The sequence below is a fragment of the Arachis stenosperma genome, chromosome 9, assembly GCF_014773155.1.
Source record: "Arachis stenosperma cultivar V10309 chromosome 9, arast.V10309.gnm1.PFL2, whole genome shotgun sequence".
In the NCBI taxonomy this organism is placed as follows: domain Eukaryota; kingdom Viridiplantae; phylum Streptophyta; class Magnoliopsida; order Fabales; family Fabaceae; genus Arachis; species Arachis stenosperma.
Window position 1 is genome coordinate 132,747,270 of NC_080385.1, and position 16,381 is coordinate 132,763,650.

A 16,381-nucleotide genomic window follows, 5' to 3' on the forward strand; every position below is an offset into this window, starting at 1 on the left:
ATTTTGTGTCACATTGCACATATTTGCTAATAATAAGTACCACTGGGATAAGGCTGCCGATGGTAGTTGGAAGAGTATAGTTTGAATTTGAGTGTATGTTAATTGGAACAATTCCAAGTGGAACCAAAATCCTATCTCCTTGTCCACCTAGTGCTTATAAACTACAACTATGCTGTTCTCACAATACTAATATTAGGATCTCTGCTTTAATTTTGTCACACGAAAAAGACGTTTGACATTCCTCCAATATATATTCCTCAAAGGCTATTCAAGCGTGCAAGGAATAAGGATGATACTTGAATTAAGGGACTTGTTTCACCTATTTTATACTCAATTCAATTTATCCAATCATCATGGGGACATTTCAATTAAATCAGGATCCATGTCAACTGGATGCATGTCTTAAAAAACCTTTAGTACTTTCTATTTTACTAGGTTTCAGTTTTTTATTCACAATTCCAAAAACCAAAAAAAAGAAAAAAAGAAAAGAAAGAAAAACACTGAAAGTGAAACCCGAATATATCCCAAACTGTTTTATTCTAGAATTGTTCACGTACGGTGGTGAAAGAGAGGCTGAGATGGAGAGTCACCAATCGGTCATCACTTCGGAGTCAAATGGAGGTGGTGTAGCTGCAAGGATTACAATGATTAAGTCAATCTCAGGTCCAAGAAATGCTAGAATTAAGATTAGAAAAGATAGCAATGAAAAGCTTATCCCTAGTATTTATAGTTTTTGGTGACTGGAGATTTAAAAAGAATCTTTGGCTGATTCTATCCTCTTTTTTATAGGATAATATATAATCTTGATTTGGATGTGTATAGCTCTTAAATAGCCCGTTTATGTGCGTTCAAACCCACCCTAAGAACCAAACCGTAACACAAACAAAATAGAACCTTTTTTTTTTTTTGTTCCCATGGTATCTCTCGGCCCGATGTTCTCATTAGTCATTAACTTATTATCTTTTTTGCGAACATTATTGTTGATACCTAATCCAAAAACATAAAATCAAGGCCAATAAAATATAAAGGTCTAACCAAGTTGGGTTGGTCTAGTGGTTAGCTCACTAGTCCGCTTAAGCAAGTGTCGGGGGTTCGAATCCCGCCTTGTGCATGCAGCAACCCATTGGCCAGCGACAAACCCTTAAATGGAGCTCAGTACCGCGGCGGATTAGTCCTTGACCTGTCGAGTTGGGGGATACCATGGGAAACAAAAAATAAAAAAATAAAAAATATAAAGGTCCATCCAAAAAAGGGTGACATCTTCTACTTGTCTGATATGACAAGGAAGTCCAGCCCTACTTAATCAGTAACTATGTCCTATTATTTCTATTTCATCTCTAAGATAGATTCCAACAAATTTCAAAAATAAAAAGAACGGTTATTCACTAATAAAGGTAGAACTATTCTAAAAGGTGGTTATTTACTCTACTATAAATACACTATACTTCTAAGATATATTCAAGTTCTTATCTATTAAAAACCTATTCAAAACCTTTGCTAACTTAAGTATCGGAATCTCTTGCAGGTACTATCTCCACCCCTCACGAAAAATTTGGATGGCAACACTTCAGCTCCAAAATAAGTCAGACGCTGCTTCAAAAGGAGTCTGAACCTCACGTTCAGGTCCAAATCGACATTTCAAGTAATTTCCATAATAATTATTTTTAGTGCAAATTATACTTATATTTTGGTTTGAGATTTGATGAAATTTAACTTAAATTATTTTTATTTTTCAAAAGATAATTTATATATTGAAGTGGATTCTTAGATGAAGTAGAATAATAATATTTATCGTGGCTATTATAATGCCGATGCGTATATAACTTGGTGAAAATTTTGAAGAAAACGAATTGGAACACATATATTATTTGGCACCATCACAGAAATTTACTATTTATTTTCTCATGGTGTTGTCAATCTATACATAATGTTTTCTCCTTCAATAATTCAAGTGGGAAACATTGAATTTCATGTAATCTTCTTTTACACTAATATATGCAAATAAACTATATCAGTATTCAGTAATGCTATATGTTACATGATGAATAAAATTTATTATTTTTATTTAATATTATTTTTATCAAAATATCAACCCTCTAACATTTTTCTCTATATTAGTATTAAAAACGAAAATGCAAAAGGGTGAAATGTGTACCACATTTTTTTTTGTTGAATGATCTTAATCTAATTCCAATTTCCAATACATGATTCCTTCATGACTTAGGTTACACAAGCATATAGAAAAGAATAACGACAATATATGAGTGCAACCAAATATGAGTGAGTGAGAGAGATTTAATTTATGGGCTCTAAACTCTGCTTCAATGGAGCTCCTACTCAATGTTGGTTGTTTTGTGCATTTCCATGATACCAGGTTTGATCCAAAGTACACACAATTGCCAAACACAGATCTTCGATCAGATGTATTAGTTTTGTGAAATTGAAGAGTTAAGTCACTAGTACCTTCAAAGCACCCTTTTTATTCCTTGCCAACTAATGATCAATACCATAATTAGGCATAAATTGACGAATCTTATTTATTAAGAAAGAAATATCAGGTTTGGTTATTGTTGCATACTGTAGTCCCCCCAACTATCGATCTAAACAATGTAGTATCTTCTAATTTAGTATCACAATAAGTTGAGAGTTTAGAAGAATTAGGTTTAGAAACAAGCCTTGAATCCTACATACTAGCTTTACAAAGTAATTTTTTAGTATAATACTATTAGAAACTTCACTTTTAGCAATCCATTTATTTTGTTTTTAGGGGCAATAAAAATAACCGTTAATACATTTATCGACAATTAAACATTAACCATCTTATGCTTTGTCATTAAAAGGTTTTGGCGGTAATTACACAATTACGGATAAAGACTTTTTTAATAGCTGCTAAAAATTATAACATTTTGTGACTATTTTTTTGACAATTTATATAGCTACTAAAAATAATTATAAAATTATAATATTATTCACTTTTAGTTGCTATTGTTATTGCCGCTAAAATCTTAAGTCATTTTTTAATTATATTATACTTGTTTTATTAAAACTAATAACAACTTATCTTTTTTTTTTCTAAAATTTCAAATTTTTTTAAGATAATTATTATTATTTATACATAATATAAATATATTAAAATTAATTATTATAAAATAAAATATTTTATTAAACACAATAACAAGTCTACATATTTAATTTAAGAAGTAAAAATTTTGTTTCTAATGAAGAAAATCAAGTGCAATAATCTAAGGCAAGAGTACAAATAAAATTTACAATGTATTGTTATTTGTTACAGTGGCCTAACAGTTTATACAAGAAAGAAAGGCCCTAAATATTTCAACACATCCAGTTAAGTAATCATTCAACTTTTGGCTCAGATTTGACTAAGAAACTTCTTGCTTGGTCTTCAGTAGCTTCACTGTAAAATTAAACCAAATAACAAGTTATGGAAGAAGAAACATTGAATTTTAAATGGTCCAACTAAGAAAAAAAATGCAAAAACCTGTCTGCAGCTTCTGATTTAGGGATCAAGGTGATTCCTTTAGAAGAAAGAGAATCACAGAAACCATGAAGGTTCTTCTACTCCAAATGTCGCGAAGGAAATCGTTGAACTATTTTGGTTCCTTAAAAAAGTCATTATTGACCTCAAATACAACCAAGAGTAAGCAATAGATAGGTAAGCTAGAATTAAAATCCTGACAGATTAATTATTTCAATTCCATTCCGATCTCAGCATATCAATTGCTAAATAGTAAAGATCAATCTAGTTTGACTTAGGAACTAATTCTCAAATCCAAAGTACTAAAAGAACTATCTCGAACATACAAATAGATGGGTAACACACATGAATACATGTTGCATCACTTATTTTTGACATTATAATTTCCATGCAATGTTCCTTGCTACCCCATTTTACTTCCAAGTGTTCTCCTTCTTAAACCATTCAGTTATTTTCAAATGTTCTTTTATCTAATCCATGATAGCAAATAAAAAATTAAAATCGCATGCACTCATCCCTTTCTGTGAAAGAACATCTTTATTTTTGTGTCTTCCTAGACATTACCATGCATTTGGATGCAATTGCAAAAATCCAATGCAACCAATTAATTGATATATAATTCTCCTATAATATATAAAATGTAAAATTAAGTTGTTGGATTTTCAGAGACTATAAACTACTACATGGATTGTAACTTCACAAGGGATCAATGTTTATTATATTACAGTCAAGAACAACTCAAACATGCTAGAAACCACAAACCATAATTCTAGCCTAAAGTACGATATTGGTTTCTAATGTATGTTGCTCATCCTGAAGATGTCTATATTTATTTCTATGGTACCAGGCCTTTGATGACATTCTTTAGGTTACCTCACACGGTATCCTGTGTTATAGCAACTACAAGATCAGCACAATTCATGTTTGGCAGAACATTAAGAACTTTGATTTCTTCTACTCTAGACTGTACTATATAATTGAAATGAAACAAAGAACAATAAAAAGATAGGAAAAAAAATAAGATGACCATCCCAACATTATATGTATCTCCTTCATTAACTGGTGTCACAAATTACACTTAATACTTAAAAATAGGATAATCTAAAATATTAATAGATAACCAAGTTGCATTGGCAATATCAAGCTTCACATTGGAAGTTGATCTTAGCATCTCCTGACTGAAATAAAATTAAAACTCGAATTGGAATTAGAATGAATTGGAATGTTTGAATTCATTCATATCAAAGCTAAGATGTCTATTCAAATAATCATTTTCGAAGCTGGAACTTACCAAGATTTTCGATTGTCTCTTTTTCCATTGAGAACTAGCCTATAAAAAGTGCATGCTTGTTATGTTAGACAAGGAAAGAACTTAATAAAAACATGCATTAACCCGAATTCTTAAACATTCAGATAAAACAATTTCTTTGAAACCAAGTTTGAAACTTAAAGAGGCCTCTGATGGTTATCAATGGCTAAGAGAAAGGGGGTTGAATCTTAACCTCATTTTCTGCTGAATATTACTTTTTACTTTTTCAAAGAAACTTATGAGATATTTTTATTATTATCTCGTATCGAGTTGAGAGACATTTTCATTTTGTTTCCTGAGTAACAGAAATGGCAGCGAAGTAGAAAACAATGAGCAACACCAAAGTGTATCCTGATTCAGCTACTTAGTGCAATGTAGTCTACATCCAGTCTCCATCACAACAGTGACGGAATTTTATTATCTTTAACAGGATTACATTCAACGGTTCTCCCTAGGATTTACCCAATCCTATCTGGGACAAGTCCAGATTCTAACCCAACCTAAATTTGACTATGACTCAAACCTAACTTTCAACAGCCAAGTGCTAACCCAACTTGTAAGAGAATCCCCTCGAGATTATGACAACAAAATAGAAATACATACAAAGAATTTCTTAGATAACTATGGCTTTTTCTTCAAGTTTAACTCTCTGCTTTTTTTCACTCATTGACTTTTTCTTACAAAACCTTACATTTTATTGCCTTTTACCAATGAAACACAGACAGACTAAATTCAAAAAAATAAATATTCAATGAAAACTATGAAGGAAAAGAATAAACAGTTCAAAGAGCTATAGAAACCCAAACGTGTGCTCTCACTCATTGCTCAATCATTGGCCGTTCACTCCTATTATAGAGGAGTACAACTTCTAGGGCTTGAAACCTTCTTTAGCAATGTTGGTTCTCTTCTCCCAATACACAGATGCAGCAGGAGTGTTCACAGAAGAGAGGGAGGGTAGAAGCAGTCACATATAACCATACCTTCAATCTTTTCTTTCAACCTTTTTCTTCAAAAATCTTGAATCTGAGTCGTGCATTCTTGCTTTGGCTCCAAGTTTGTTTATTGACTATAGATTCCATGCAGAGCACCATTGAATCTTCTCTTTCATATTTTCCAGAACAGTGCTTGTGAACCAATTAATTTCTTCAGTAATCCTTGATAAAACATAAAGAGAGAAATCGCATTTTCGTGATTTTCTTTTCTGATGAAATCTTCTCTCTTGTTGTAGTCCTGAAACTTACTTGATATTGGTAACAACCCTTTTGTTCTTCACTGAATCCTAGTGGCAGAACTTTTATATTCTTTCTTTTTTCTTTGTTCAAAGAGTGATGTGATAGGTGAGAGAGGAGAGAGAAGAGAGAGTTTGTCTTTTCGGTGGATGAAGTGAATATAATTAACTCAATTAAAATGAAATAATGTCATGTGATGGTTCCAATGAAATGGAATTTGAATCATTTAGTTACTGTCTAAGTGAATGAATAGATTTGAATGTTGACCACTGTTAGACTTTGGTTTGATTATGGGCTTGTTTTCTATCTTTCATTATTTGGCTAGAGACTTGCTTGTTTCAGTCAAGAATTATTTATGATGGTAGTAATTGTATATCCTTGGACCATTGAGTGTGCATTTGGGCTTGAGCATTTGCTTCTTGGACTAATTGCTTTCTTTTCCTTTTTGTTTTTGCTTTTGTTTCTGATGAAAAATATTTGTGATGAAGCAAATAACCTTTGAGCCATGATTGTGTGTAGGTAGGGGTGGAAACAGGCCAGGCCAGGTCAGGCTTTACTCTTAACAGGCCAGGCCTGTAATAGACTATATTGGCCTTAGCCTGGCCTGTAGTCTGGTATAGGCTTTTTAATGAGTACTGAGTCTAACCTGTTGTTAAATCTGGCCTGGCCTGAAACCTGTCAATAGGTCTGTTTTTTTTAATAATAATTAAATTTAAGATATAATTTAATTTTTAAAATTATAAAATATAAAATAATAAATTTATGAATAATATTGATACAAAATACACATATATAATTAAAGAGACAAATAGTTGAGTAGATAAAGGTATTATTATAAGATAGAAGAACCAAGTTCAAATCCTTCTAATAACATTTTTACTAGTATAATAAAACTCTCTATATATATTTGCAGGCTCAGTCCGGCCTGACAGGCCCAACAGACTATTTCAAAAGTCTAGACCTGACCTTTTAAAGAATATAGGTTTTTTTAATAGTTTGAGGCTGAGCCTATTTCCTATCAAGCCAGGTCAAACACAGGCCAGGCTGCAGGCCGCCTAGCCTATTTCCACTCCTATGTGTAGGTGGGCCAGATGTCATTTGTGATTGTTTTATTTTTTTTTGGGTCAATGTGATTAATTTATTTTCTGCACACAAACACAACAAAATCATATAAACAAATAATCCAATAATGTTTAGTCATCATTTTAATCATAATTTAGTTTTCTAAACTCAAAAACATCTGGTGTAGAGTGCATGATGAAAAATAAAATGTTCTTATAGATTATAACATTATAAAAATGCTTCCTCAATCCATGTTATGATGATCTTTTATTATTTAAGCAGAATATAATAATTACTAGGGTGTTTCAACCGAAGAAATCACATCAATCCAGCACTATCCATTGCATGAATATAAAAAATTGGCAGAAAAATTTATGAATATTTAAATGATCTAACTATTAATATACTATTCTTACCATTCTGAAAACATCAAATGATGCTCCTTCCATACCTATAGCATTAGGGCTATCTGCTGTTCATGATCAAAGGGACACTGTGCATAAATTCAAATTGTGTACCAAACACTTAACACAAATGGAACTCACTGCATAGACTTTATTGATGAACATGTAGAAATTCGTAGTCTCATTCAAGTCAGAGTGGCAGGATTTCATGCAATCATAGTAAGCCTTCTTGATCTAAGATGGTGTGGCATCAAGAAGCTATTAACAAAGGACCAACCAAGTATTAGACCACACACACACACACATATATATATATATATATATACTAACGACTAAAGCGACAGATATAATATAATACACTAGAGACTATATTGATTTTCTAATAGGACAATACCAAAATCAATGAAATCATGGATAACAATTAAAGTAAAAATCTAAAAGTCATTAAGACATTTTAATTGAATTATTTTTTTCCCATTCTAAATGTTTGATTGATGCATTACCAGTCCCAAAACTGCATAATAGTCATCAGTAACAGACTCACTCTGAGAAACTGAGTCCTTAGCAGCAACTCTAACTCTACCACCACCACCTCTTCTTTTGTCACCGCCACAAAGTGGTGGAGTTACAAAAACTTTCTAGTCATGATAAATGCTTCAGCATGATAAATATTCTAAAACTTCTCTATTAATAATCTCTTTCCAAATTCCAGTCATCAAAATACACTGCAACATCTTTAAAAAGAGTATCACTACAACATTTTGGGTCTATGGCCACGGTTTTTTTGGTCACGGTAAAAAACCGTGACCATAGACCCTCTATGGTCACGGTTTTTTAGGGTGACCAAAAAAAAAAAAGCTCTGGTCACGGTTTTTTTGGAAAGGGTGACCATAGAGTACCTATGGTTACGATTTTTTAAAAAATGGTGCCCTAAAAGGGTCTATGGTCACGGTTTTGAAGGGTGACCTAAAGGGGTCTATGGTCACGGTTTTTTACAGTGACCAAAAGGGGACTATGGTCACGGTTTTTCAAAAAAGGGTAACCTAAAAGGGTCTATGGTCACGGTTTTCGGGGGTGGCCTAAAGGGGTCTATGGTCACGGTTTTGGAGGGTGGCCTAAAAGGGTCTATGGTCACGGTTTTTGAGGTGACCTAAAGGGGTCTATGGTCATAGTTTTTTACAGTGACCAAAAAGGGGCTATGGTCACGGTTTTTTAAAAAGGGGTGACCTAAAAGGGTCTATGGTCACGGTTTTGGGGGGTGACCTAAAAGGGTCTATGGTCACGGTTTTGAGGGTGGCCTAAAAGGGTCTATGGTCACAATTTTGGTGGGTGGCCTAAAAGTGTCTATGGTCACGGTTTTTGGGGGTGGCCTAAAAGAGTCTATGGTCACGGTTTTTCAAAAAGGGTGACCTAAAAGGGTCTATGGTCACGGTTTTGGGGGGTGACCTAAAGCGGTCTATGGTCACGGTTTTAAGGGTGGCCTAAAAGGGTCTATGGTCACAGTTTTGGAGGGTGGCCTAAAGGTGTCTATGGTCACGGTTATTTACAGTGACCAAAAGGGTCTATGGTCACGGTTTTTCGGAAGGGTGGCCTAAAAGGGTCTATGGTCACGGTTTTGGGGTGTAGCCTAAAGGGTCTATGGTCACGGTTTTTTGGGAGGTGATCTAAAAGAGTTTATAGTCATAGTTTTAATCATTTGAGTTTTAATTAATTAAAATTTTTAAGTATTTTTTATTATTTTAAATTTTTTTCTTTTTAAAATTAAAAAGTTTTAATAATTAAAAACTAATAATAATTTTATATAATTTACTTTAAATATTAAAATTTTATATCTAATTTTATAAATATAAAATTAGGTTGAATACTATTAATAATTTTAAATTAAAAAATAATTTAAAACTTTTTAAAATGATTGTAGAATATTAAAATAAAAGATTCATCATATCGTAATTAATTTAAATTATTTGAGTGGTTAATTTTATTTGTTTATTTAAATGCGTATGATAAATTAATTCTTGGTATGTTAGATAAAATAAATTTGTAAAAAATAAAAATATAAGGCTCATTATATATAATATATCAATTTTATTATCTTAATTTAAAAAAATTAAAATAAACTCATTTTCTTAAGCTATGCTATAGTGGGAAACTGAAGGAAATAGAATCGCGTGAACTTAAGGAAATTGAAACAACCCCCCCCTTCTTTCTTTCCCCAATTCATAACCCTAGCCCCCATTGTCGCCGCCGTCCGAAGCTTGTTGGCGCCGCCGCCGTCCCAAGCTCTAAGGACATCGTCTTTATGTTCCTTGGCTTCTCCGTTCGTCGAAGGTTAGTGGCGTGGCGTCCGCTCTTGGGGTACTGCGCTCGTTAAGATCTCTCCTTACACCTTCTCCGTCGTCGCCATCGGGTCTCCATCGGTGTCTCAGTTCTCATTGCTGCTTGGTACGCCGTTTCCCTTTTCCGTTTTAGATTTTGTTAATTTATTTTCCTGATAATCTTCTTTTTGGATTGCGAAGAGGGATTTACGTGCTGCAATCAAGGCTCCCCGAATCACTTCCACGAATCTCATTAGGTACGAGCCATATATGAAATAAAATTGTTGCTATTAGCCTTCTGTTGTGCTGATTTCACATGGTTCTTGGCACCTTGAGCTACTGATTTCATGAATCTCGGTGCATTTCAGTTCATTAATTAGTAATGGATTTGAAACTTAATTATAAAACTCGAATAATAATGTTAAGACATACTTGGCAAAATTTGAAGATATAGGTAAAGGAATTGCGTTTCATGAGTAAATATTCTCTTGATAAGCAAGCTTTTGAGAGTTCCCATTTTGCCACTCCATACTTGTGTTTTGCCAAAGCAGCAGGGTGGCTTTTAGACTTGTCAAATTCAGTAGCAAGTTCTTCACCAAGCCTTTAATTTGCCTATTCCTTTAACATTATTGTCCTTGTTCCAAATCCAAGTTGTAGATTTGTTTTTGATCCCTGGTCTGACGTACGCATTCAAATTCTTGCTTGCATTTAAACTCTTATACCAAGCCTTCTACCAATGTGTTCAATGTCTCAATCCTAGTTCAATTTATCTTATACCAATTTTTTTCTTTAACTATCTATGATTCTGAGTACCTTTTAACAGTCATATTCAAATTTTTTCAGGTCTTATTTTTCTATTCTCCATAAAAAAATGGCCGCTTAAATGCCTGGATCTTCTCTCTTTTTGCTTCCCTGGAATATTGGAGGTTAGATGTATGGTTAATGAACTTTTATTTTTCCCATATTCAAATCAATAGCTAATGATATTCTTACTTGTATTTAAACTCTTGTCAATAGTAGTTTACATATGTATTTGTACAGTGAGCAGGAATAAAAAATTTATGTTCATACGATCATTTAGTTAAGTTTCAATGTTTTTGGTTTCAATTATGGTCCATTGAGTGAACCCCTTCCATGAGTGAGTTGAATGAAAAAAAATACTTGTAAATTGACTTTAATATAAAAATACTAATTTTGTGTTTGATTCTTAAGACTAAATGATACATTTCTAGCATAAAGCCCATATCATAGTTCCAACTAAATGATTTTTATTTTTCAAAGGCTACAATTGAATTTGAATCCAGGTCACTAGACCCAAGTTCACTAGACCCAAGTTCTGCAAAAGAAAAAAAAAAAAATATATATATATATATATATATATATATATATATATATATATATTGTGTAAATTGGCCACAGTCACCGTGGATAACATGGCCTTCAAATTGGAGAACTCTTATTATAATAGCCTTATATATATATATATATATATAACCGTGGATAACATGGCCTTCAAATTGGAGATTTTTTATAATAGCCTTCTTACAAATAACTTTATTCTCCAAAACCCAAAAAGAAAAAAACGATTCTTAATATTAGCATTACTTTCAACTTTTAAAATTTTTGTAAGCTTGAAAATATTTTTAGATGCACACTCTAATAGATAGTTTACACAAAATAAATAAAGTAATAATAAAATGTTGATTAGTGACTTGTTAAGCTGCAGTTTTGTTATAGACTTATGGTACTGAGTGTTTTGAATTTTGAATTTATGACAAGTGATTTGTGATTTGTAATTAGTGATTAGTGATCTTGTTATGCTACTGGATTGATTTAATTTAGAGGTGATTATTTTGACTTTGTTTTGTGTACAGGATAATTTTTTCGTACTGGTAAAGACAACAGAAGTTGTTGCGGCACCGTTTATAACAACTTCATATGGCATCTCAAAATGAAGGAACTAAGTAGTAAGTTTATCTCGTAATTGCCATATATAATAATTTGATAGCACATTTAACTAGGGTAGTAAGCGGATATATGGTAGCTAGATTGTCTCTATAATTGACTTATTAGATCATGTTTAGTAAGTTCAGATATTTGCATTCTTAGGTTTAATCATGACTTGTCAAAAGATTGGATGGATTTACCAAGATTTGAGAACGAGTACATAGTTGGTGTAAATAATTTTTTAGAGTTTGCCTTCGTAATTGGAAAACCGGTTGGAAAAGAAATCCATTGTCCTTGTGCAAAAATGGAATCATCGAATGGGACCAGTTTGTTTTGAATTAGTACGCGCTGAATTGGTATCATATTTGTACTTCGCATTTAAGTATCTTTACATCTTTCATGTCGTCTATGTTGACTTCATCTGTGTTGACTTCGAGTAACCTTGATGGTTTCTTTGTAGCGTGCAAAAAAAGAGGGCAATGAAGATCCATCACAGTCTGAGATGTTTGTTGTAACTCGTACTAACAAGAAAGGAGAAACTGACTCGGGAACACAAGAGACGATTGTGAGTTGTTTAGTATAGTAGAAATGTACACTAAAAGAAATGTGTAAATCATTTTTTTTATTTTCAGCATATGCGCACATGAACTTATTACAATTTTCCTTCTGTGTAATAGGAACATCTTCAAAATTTGAAGCAAGCTGGATACAGTGATGATGAAGCGCTTCAAACGGTGTTTGGAAAGGAGAGACATGGTAGGGTTCGTTTCTATGGTCGATCAGTCACAAAATCCTCTCTTAAAAAGGATAAGCAAATCCGACAAATGCAACAACAACATGCTGAAGTGGTTTCAACTATGGAAAGAAATCAAAATAACTTGACTTCCAAGTTGGATGGTTTAACAAGCTTGATCAAAACGGTGTTGCAACAAGTTAATCCTGGTATGAGTGCGGAACAAGTGCAAGTAATGATAGAAGCTGCCCAACAATCTTCGCCTGATGCAAGTAGTGCACCAAATGATGCGAGGCGAAGCATTCCTCCTTCACTGGGATCGAACCATGTGTCAAAAGATATGGAAGTAAGTACTGTCAAAATGAGTAGTTAAATTAATAGTGGCTGATTGCTTAATAGTACCTGATTGTTGTTGATGTTAATTTTATTGTTGATTTTATTGGCTAATTGGCTCCATGAGCACGTATTGAATAGAAGGGTAAGAAACTAATTACGAACTAAGATGCATAACCTACCATTGTTTCTCTTCAGAAGGTATAGAAAATTAGATAAAGCAATAATAATACATGAAGGTGAAGGGGTAGCAATCAGCATTGAATTAGTACTCAGTAATATATAGCAATCAGTATTATTATTATTTTAAAATTTACTTTGTCTATTGATTTCACACTCAATCTGGTTTTTCTGTTTCGCTGGTGTTGATTACTTGATTTGTTTGATGGGTTGGAAGCTAATAATAGTATTTCGGTATTACCTTGTTTTTTAAGCTTTTATTTTGGTTGTGGTTGTTTCTTTGTGCTGGAGTTTTTTCAGTTTTAAGCGACTTCAACAGGGGAGTTGAAGTTCCACTCAAAGATAGATTAAAACATATAAACATTACCAAATGGCTCAAAACCACATGCAAATGCTCCTTGTTATTTAGTGGTTGAAATTTTCATACTGATTGACTTACTTAACTTGTGCTCCATATTCATTACTCAACTGCACTGCATGCTTCATCAAAATATTTTGTTCTGTTCTAACTTCTTTATTTCTTTTGCTAGCAGGAGGATATGATGTGAAGAAAATATGTTCAATACAAATATAAGATGGGATGGGTCTTATAATGATTTTGGTTATCTAAATGTATTATTTTGATGTCTTCTTTACATTTTGATAAGAGATTTTATTCGATAATACATGTAATGGATAAATTACACTCTATTTTGATTAGTGTTGTAATGGATATCTACTTTTTAATGAAACTTTTATGATTTACATTTATTGAATTTCTCATTCTTAGATTTATTTTGTGATTATCATCATTTTGGAATGTGATTATGCTTTAAAAAAAATTTATAAAATAAAACAGGTTACCATAGATAAGTTATGGCCACCGTTTTAAGGAGGGGTGACCATAGATAAGCTATGGCCACGGTGAAAACAGTGACTATAGATAAGGTTATGGTCACTATTTTAATGCGGGGTACCGTGACCATAGATAAGGCTATGGTCACGGTTTTCATGTGGGGTGACCATAGAGGCTATGGTCACGGCCAAAACTGTGACCATAAATAAGGCTATCGTCACGGTTTTGGGAAGGGGTGACCATAGAGGCTATGGTCACGGTCAAAACCGTGACCATAGATATGGCTATGGTCACGGTTTTAGGTAGAGTGACCATAGAGGCTATGGTCACGGCCAAAACCGTGACCATAGATAAGGCTATGGTCACGGTTTTGGGAAGGGGTGACCATAGAGGCTATGGTCACGGTCAAGACCGTGACCAAAGATATGGCTATGGTCACGGTTTTTGGTTGAGTGACCATAGAGGTTATGGTCACGGCCAAAACCGTGACCATAGATATGGCTATGGTCACGGTTTTGGGTGGAGTGACCATAGAGGCTATGGTCACGGCCAAAACCGTGACCATAGCCTTATCTATGGTCACGGTTTTGGGAAGGGGTGACCATAGAGGCTATGGTCACGGCCAAAACCGTGACCATAGATGGGCTATGGTCACGGTTTTATCGCGTGACCATAGATTAACCTATGGTCACGGTAAAAAAAAACGTGGCCTAAAGTGCCAGAATTTGAACATTACAACCGTGGCCATAGAAACCGTGACCATAGATAAAAAAACCGTGACCATAGGTCTATGGTCACGAGAGAATAGGCCACGGCAGAAAAACCGTGACCATAGGTCAAAAACCGTGACCATAGACCTATGGTCACCTTTTTCACTAGCTATGGTCACGGTTTTTCACCGTGACCATAGACCTTTTTTTTTGTAGTGTATGATAAAATAATAACAGCAAAGACACATTTAAATAGGAAATAAAACTTGACTTATGAATTCTGGAATTAACTTATTATTGTTATTATTTTATCTTATTTATATTATTGTTAAGAAAAAATATAAATATTATTATTTGTGATTTAAATTATCTTATTTATATTATTGTTATTATTTTATTAAAAATATTATCTAGTAAAAATATTATTAATAATATTATAAGTCAGAGAAGAGTAAATAGAGTGATCTTAAAAATTTTAGAGAATACCGACTTAATTAAAGAATCTTATGATTCTCTTTCCATAAAATACTTAGTGGATGATGAGAGAATAGTGTGAAAATAGTTTGAACTGTTAAGGATAATTAAGTGAAGGACTGAAGAAAGAGAAAAGATAAATCGGCACATGTGATTATGAGAATGATTGAAAGGTCACGAGAGGGTGACGGAAAGTAAATAGTTATGATGCTGATGCGAAAATGTTATTCCGTGGACTTTGTATGAGAATGATTGTGCGGAAACGCCCGTGAATATGGAATGGCTTCCAGGAGAAGGCGTCACATGCTTCAACTGGAGAATTAGCGCCTGCAAGAGGTTGGGACTTGCAGAAGTTATGCCATTGGAATGCATGATTCGATTTGCGAGTTGGATTACGTCGAGTGTGGGTCGAAACCGACAAATGAACTTATTACCTACGATAGCACTAGACATGTGTAAACCCCGAGTAATTAGTAAATAATTAACCAGTAAATTAATTATTATTTAAAAAAATTAGAAAATTAAATTTTATAGTTTAATGAAGTAGAAATAATTAAAATATGAATTTTACCACTAATTTTAAAATTTTGTGGTTTTGAATGTGAGTTTTGACTTGGCAAGGATCGTGGTGGTATACCGCTTGTTCAGTGTCGCGATTCATGGTTGTTTACCGCCCACAGGTTGTGAATGTGTTTGTGGGATCGTGGTTATTTATCGCCCACGTGTATGTGGTTTTCCAATTGAAAACGTCTGTGGAGATCGAGGTGGTTTATCCACCGTAGATGGTGGGATCGAGGTGATTTACCACTCACCAGGTGAGGATCGTGGTACTGTATCACTCACCAATTTTCAAGAGGACAATGTCCGGGTTAGCTACCGGACATGTCGGGTTGGCTATATAACTAACAAGTGAGACTCATCAGCTATAGGACAAACATACATCATATGCATATGTGTGTTTTGTTGATTGTACATTAATTGGGCTTGCCTATGTGATTATTATGCTTACTTGCTAATATTTGTTACCTGTTGTATCTGTATCCTACTTGTGTTTGCTTTGTCTGTATTGCTTGTCTGTGCACCGGAGTTTTGGAAGATTGGAGGAAGGTGAGAAGCTTAGGGAATAAGTATAGTTGAGTTAGACTTAGGAACGTTAGATAGCTCACCCTGTGTTATAATTTTAAACTTTAACTTTAAATTTTATATCTGAATGTCGGAGTTCTAGGATCACCTCTGCCTTTTCTGGGACCTTATATATTATGTATATGGGCATCATTACCATGTTGAGAACCTCCACTTCTCATTCCATACAAATGTTATTTTCAGATGCAGGTCGAGAGACATCTCACTAGGC

At 33.6% G+C, this 16,381-nt stretch overlaps 1 protein-coding gene across 3 annotated transcripts; it reads left to right on the forward strand.

The window, feature by feature from the left end:
• Positions 1 to 9,655: 9,655 nt before the first annotated feature.
• Positions 9,656 to 13,752, forward strand: LOC130947393 (uncharacterized). Of its 3 annotated transcripts, none has more exons than XM_057876088.1 (7): positions 9,656 to 9,942; positions 10,017 to 10,072; positions 10,659 to 10,748; positions 11,690 to 11,782; positions 12,223 to 12,327; positions 12,440 to 12,841; positions 13,539 to 13,752. In XM_057876088.1, the coding sequence occupies exons 5-7, from the start codon at positions 12,265 to 12,267 to the stop codon at positions 13,554 to 13,556; spliced, it is 483 nt and encodes a 160-aa protein (XP_057732071.1). In that variant the 5' UTR covers positions 9,656 to 9,942; positions 10,017 to 10,072; positions 10,659 to 10,748; positions 11,690 to 11,782; positions 12,223 to 12,264; the 3' UTR covers positions 13,557 to 13,752. The 3 variants fall into 3 exon arrangements, with proteins under 3 accessions (XP_057732071.1, XP_057732070.1, XP_057732072.1); XM_057876087.1 differs by having other exon boundaries at positions 10,659 to 10,741; XM_057876089.1 differs by having other exon boundaries at positions 10,659 to 10,741; positions 13,542 to 13,752.
• The last annotated feature ends 2,629 nt before the right edge of the window (positions 13,753 to 16,381 follow it).

Bases quoted from the DNA above. Each gene is read 5' to 3' on its own strand.
- LOC130947393 (XM_057876088.1), top strand. From the start codon at position 12,265: ATGTTTGTTGTAACTCGTACTAACAAGAAAGGAGAAACTGACTCGGGA. The intron at 12,328-12,439 runs GTGAGTTGTTTA...TCTGTGTAATAG, and splicing joins CGGGAACACAAGAGACGATT to GAACATCTTCAAAATTTGAA.